We start from the raw sequence: 4,826 nt of genomic DNA, 5'->3' as shown, positions 1-4,826 counted from the left end.
CAAGGCTGATGACTCTTGCGCTGCTGAAGACTCAAAGGATTCAGATGAAAAATTTATTTTAACTTTTGATCTCCATCCCTGCTTGACAGAAAAGCTGAACTTTTAGCCATTACCAAAACTGGAGAAGATAGTCTAGACATTAATACAAATAACAGGAATGCGAGAACGTTGGTATATGCCCTGGCTTGTGAGAAACGGGCTCTGCCTTTCAGTGACATAAACCAATTTTTTTAATGGCTCTAATTTTGTTACTGCTGATTTATTGAATCCTCCATGTGAGAAAATTGCATGACTCCGTTTGAACGGTTTGATAGTTAAAACTCTAGCTAAGCCAAAGACGTTAAGTGTAGGGGTTTTGAGGAAGGAATACTTCTAAAATTCCATCCCTAGTGTATTAGTAAGGAATTCCTAGTGCTGGAATTATATGGAAGACTGTCTTTGCTCACTATATTATCATTGTTCTTTCTGGACCTCGGGATTTCTTGGGGTTCTTTGTTGTTTTAGGTTTGGTTTCTTATTGGCTTAACTGAGGTACCAGACACTAAATGTATGCAACGTTATCTGGAAGAATAGAGAGAAAACTGCTATCAACCCAAATAAAAACGTGTATAAAACATTTATTGTAAACAAAAGAATTCTGTGCAAACAACTCTGGGGGAAAAAAAGGCCTCTGTTTTCTTACGAAGGCCACGTGATTATGTAAAACCCACCAAATCTACTCTGTTGGTACTCTGCGCAGTAGCAGTCCACAAATAGTCCACTCAAGCCAGTCAGGTAATTGGCTTCAACTCTTCTTACAGAGCGGAGCTCCAGTCTCTGAGGTTTAATGTTGGCTCTTCAGCAAGATATATATTTTTTTTTAGTATCTCTGACGTAGGAAGGTAAAAAATGACCTGTAGCAGCATGAGGCCTGCCTCTGCTAGCTTCTCAGGCCCTCAGCGTGCGATCCCCAGCCAGCACCGGGGCCCCTACCAGCCATGGAAACCGCTTTCTCCTCTTTACCCAGGCTGTAAAAATCAGGCAAAGGATGTTCCTCCAGCTGGTCAAATTCATTAAGGCGGAAGTGAGTTGCCAGTTTGTTCACCATTCTTTTCAGGGTGACAAAGGCTGCAATGACTTGGAAGGTGAGGAAGAGGGCAAAGACGATATGGACTGCTCGCTCCAGTGGCTGAATTTTCAGACCTTCGTTAAAGAGCAAGAAGAGGATTATAGGCAACTGCAGGAGGAGACTCAGGAGCCAAAACCCAGCCAGCTCAGGGACCTGTAATAGGGAGACACCACCTATTAAAAACTGGCAGTTGGAGATGAAAAAATCCCAATTCTTGTGAAGAAAAAACACTAATAATTTTTCCAAAAGCCAGCATATAACGTGAAATGGCAAAGTGAGGTCTTAGTATTTCCATATACTGTGTTTTTTAACTATACTTATCTTTTTCTGACAAAACGGTTTTAGGGAGTGAGAAGGCTCTCTTCTGAGGGAAAATTTCTTGGAATGCACAAAACTAAGTGGAAGCTGATGCCAAGGGAATAGAAGATGCAGACTGCAAGTTAAGAGTAATAACCATCTCTTCAACTTAAGCCTCTTAGATGAACTGGTAGGCCATTTTATTTACGTTAAACTCCAAAAAGCTCTCCTTGCACAAATTACTATGCACATGCGGTAACATACCTTCTCCTGCAGATTGCCCATGTATCCCAGGTAGAGTCGAATGACCTCTATTAGAGAGGCGAGGATCATGATTGTGACCAGGATGAACTTGTAGTAATCTGACAAGACCGGATACTAGAGGGAAGAAGAGAGTGAAAGTTTCTGCCGTGCTGTTTCGTAACATGCTGTTTGTGATTAAATGAAGAAACTGTACTTGAACTTCCAGTTTCAAGGAATTCCCAAACAAACCTAGTAACCTCTAACTCCAGTGAGCTCTATCTCAGTACTAGGAATTATTTGATCAGAAACGTATTACATTTGCAAACCATCATTTTCTTTCAGGACTCACCTTCAGATGGAGCATGACAACTGTGCTGAGCCACCAAAACGGGAAAAAATAAACGTTGAAATAGAGGGACATCTGCAGTGGTAAACTGGAAACTATTTCATTATCTGTAGATAGAGAGAAGTCTTTATCACTACTAGTTTGTTCCATACTTCTCTTCCTTAAATATGACAGAAAGATAACTACTCCATCTTAGCTTCAAGGAGGGCATTAACACTCTTCCCAGTCAAATTAAACCTTAAGGAAAATATTTTTATATATCCAGAGGAAAACTCCTTACCCTATCTTGAGTTACACCATTTCCTGGAACCTAACGTAACTTTCAGTTCACAGGACACAGAATTTCTATCACATAGTCACATATTCAAGTTGAGTGTCTGATTGTTGGTTACCTGGTGGCTTATGGCTTGCTCCACAGTCTCTGACTGATAGGCTTAGCTCAAGTAATGCTGTACACTGACCTTGCAGAAAGAGTCAGTGGTTATTTCATTGCCGTACCTAACAGAACGGCCAAAGTTTAAATGAGTACATATTGGATTATCATTATTTTGTAGATGATCCTCCCGAGTAAGGACTTACTGCTTGACAGCAAGTTTGCATTGCCCACTCTTAATTTTCAATCTTTATTTAAATAGGCACTTGGACAGAAGCAACGCTGCGAGAAGCCAGTAATTCTTCTAGTTATTAAGAGCTAATAATTTCAAGTATGTGTCAAACTAAAACTTATCCTTTAACGTCTGGAGAGAACAAAATGCATTCATACAATGTAGAGAAAAGCAAATATTGAACTCTAACATGCAGGCAGTAAATTCTGTATTTAGGATTAAATAAAAGACGTAAAAGATTGGACTTAAACCAAGGAAAAACTCAAAAGGGCATTCTAAGGGAATCATCAAATTTTAATGGGTGAAGTTTTATTGCCATATTCTAGTTAACTGGCATTGCATCCACTTTACTTCAATTACCAACAGCGTCCTTTCTTGTGTTTTTCCCAAATGAAATCTGTGGGCATATCTCCACTTGGTATTACCTGAGCAAGTTTAGAAAGTATACATTACGACCTGCTGGTTTGTATTCAGGTCCTGTGCCCTGGTCTGTCACAACGGTGATATTCGATCGAAAATGAGTCTAAACGGTCACATGGTCTCACTTTCAGCCTCAGAACCACCTCTCTTTTGACACTGCCTTCTCTTTCCTTATTTTCCAACCGCTATCGTACCTGTCTTTATTCCATCTCAGTTTGGCATCCCTGTTTCCAGTCCAGCCACATGCAGCCTGGTACAGTCTGTTCCAGAAGTCTTTACGCCAGTTGCAGAAGCATTCATGGTAGCTACTAGACTAGGTGGGAAGGGAGGAGGATTTGGGAACAGAACCGGGACAGACCTCAAGGGTAGGGTGTGAGGGGCAGGGATTTGTTACACTGAAATAGAAGGTGCAAGACAACCAATATATTTATGTTTTGGATAATCTCATTTTTAAGTATCACTACTTTCTTACATCTGCAAAGAAATGAAAAACTATAGGTACATCAAAACCAGTTTCGCTATCGACCTAAAATTGTCCCAGCTGCCCTAATGAATCTTAAACACCAGGAGGACTGTGGAGGGCACAGAGATAAAATTCTAAAACATTGCTTTATTTTTCAAAAAGCCATGACCATCCAATTACAAGTTACTGTTTCTGCCTGATATGTATTGGATGAAAATGTAATGGTTCACGGCTGTATTACTTATAAACAGAGAAGCCAAGAGCTCTAATGTCAGTTGTGATGACAATGTTTTAGGTATATTAAAGGTTTCGTTGACATGGCATTGGTATTTGTACCTTCTGCTCAAGTTTTAAAACTCTATTTTGGATGAATGTTTAGCAATATAAGCCAATTCTAATACATCTTTCTATCATGAAATTGAACTGATGCTTATTTTCTGGGATTGTTAAAATTCATGGAAAAGCCAGAGAGTATTGTGATGGCCAATTCTTTGATGCTAGAGCAAGTCACTAAGGCATATATGTGTAAACTTAATTTTTGAAACCCTGATCGCCAAGAAGTTAATGGCGCATTTGCAATTGGCTTCAGTGGGTTGGATATTCACATAGGAGTTTTCATAATGAGAAACAGAAATGACTAAAAATAGAAGCTATTCCTGGAGTTAAGAAAAATATCTCAGTGGTGTTTGATAAATGAAATGAAGAATTAGTGAGTGTTAGCAGTGTGGCTACAGAAGGAAAATGTGTACTCCTGTCTTGGAATGACTTTTTGATTGATTTTATCAGCTGGGAATGGATTTATCAGTTGAAATGAACATAGTCTTTCTCTGGGGACAAACTGTGTTTATTTTCATGGCAACTCTCACTCTAAAGATACAAAGAAGGGGCATGTTGGCCTGCAAGTTTCCCGGGCAATATGATGAAGGAACAGTTATTGGTCACTACCATAGAAGATTTTACGCAAACTCGCTCACTAAGCTGCCAAGGTGGGTGTGACGTTCTCCATACCTGCTTTTAAATCAAGACTGCTCTCCGCTTAATATTTTAAGGAAGCCTGTAAGAGCAGCACTGGGGCGCAGGGCCACAGAGCGGCCGCTGTGGCGTTACCACAGACAACGTCCGCGCAGCCACACTCCATGACTGACGGTGACACCAGACCTCATCCAAAAAAGCATCTCTGCTCTCCAAAAAGGCATCTCTGCTCCACCCCTGCCTGCTCCCAGGCCCTCTCCCGGGCTCCCCGATGTGGCGAAGAGCGACGGGGCGCCGGGACCGGCACCTCAGTCTTCCCTCCCGCCGATGACACCGGGGCGGCCACTCAATGCCATGCTCTTTGGCCCAGGG

At 41.2% G+C, this 4,826-nt stretch overlaps 1 protein-coding gene across 1 annotated transcript; it reads right to left on the bottom strand.

Moving 5' to 3' along the window:
* Nucleotides 1–919: 919 nt before the first annotated feature.
* On the bottom strand, nucleotides 920–2,144 carry TMEM17 (transmembrane protein 17). Its single transcript, XM_009892513.1, has 3 exons — nucleotides 1,998–2,144; nucleotides 1,670–1,783; nucleotides 920–1,261 (listed from the first exon to the last, which is right to left on the bottom strand). The coding sequence occupies exons 1-3, from the start codon at nucleotides 2,142–2,144 to the stop codon at nucleotides 920–922; spliced, it is 603 nt and encodes a 200-aa protein (XP_009890815.1).
* Nucleotides 2,145–4,826: the final 2,682 nt, after the last annotated feature.

The sequence above is a fragment of the Charadrius vociferus genome, unplaced genomic scaffold, assembly GCF_000708025.1.
Source record: "Charadrius vociferus isolate BGI_N301 unplaced genomic scaffold, ASM70802v2 scaffold139, whole genome shotgun sequence".
Taxonomy (NCBI): Eukaryota; Metazoa; Chordata; class Aves; order Charadriiformes; family Charadriidae; genus Charadrius; species Charadrius vociferus.
The sequence above is the reverse complement of the archived record's forward strand: the minus strand, read 5'-3'. Positions and strand labels throughout refer to the sequence as shown.

Excerpts from the sequence above, each read along its gene's own strand:
- TMEM17 (XM_009892513.1), bottom strand. The coding sequence starts at position 2,144 with ATGGAACAAACTAGTAGTGATAAAGACTTCTCTCTATCTACAGATAAT. Across the intron at positions 1,784-1,997 it reads TTGTCATGCTCCATCTGAAG|TATCCGGTCTTGTCAGATTA; the intron begins GTGAGTCCTGAA and ends TCTTCCCTCTAG. Across the intron at positions 1,262-1,669 it reads TGGGCAATCTGCAGGAGAAG|GTCCCTGAGCTGGCTGGGTT; the intron begins GTATGTTACCGC and ends TCCCTATTACAG.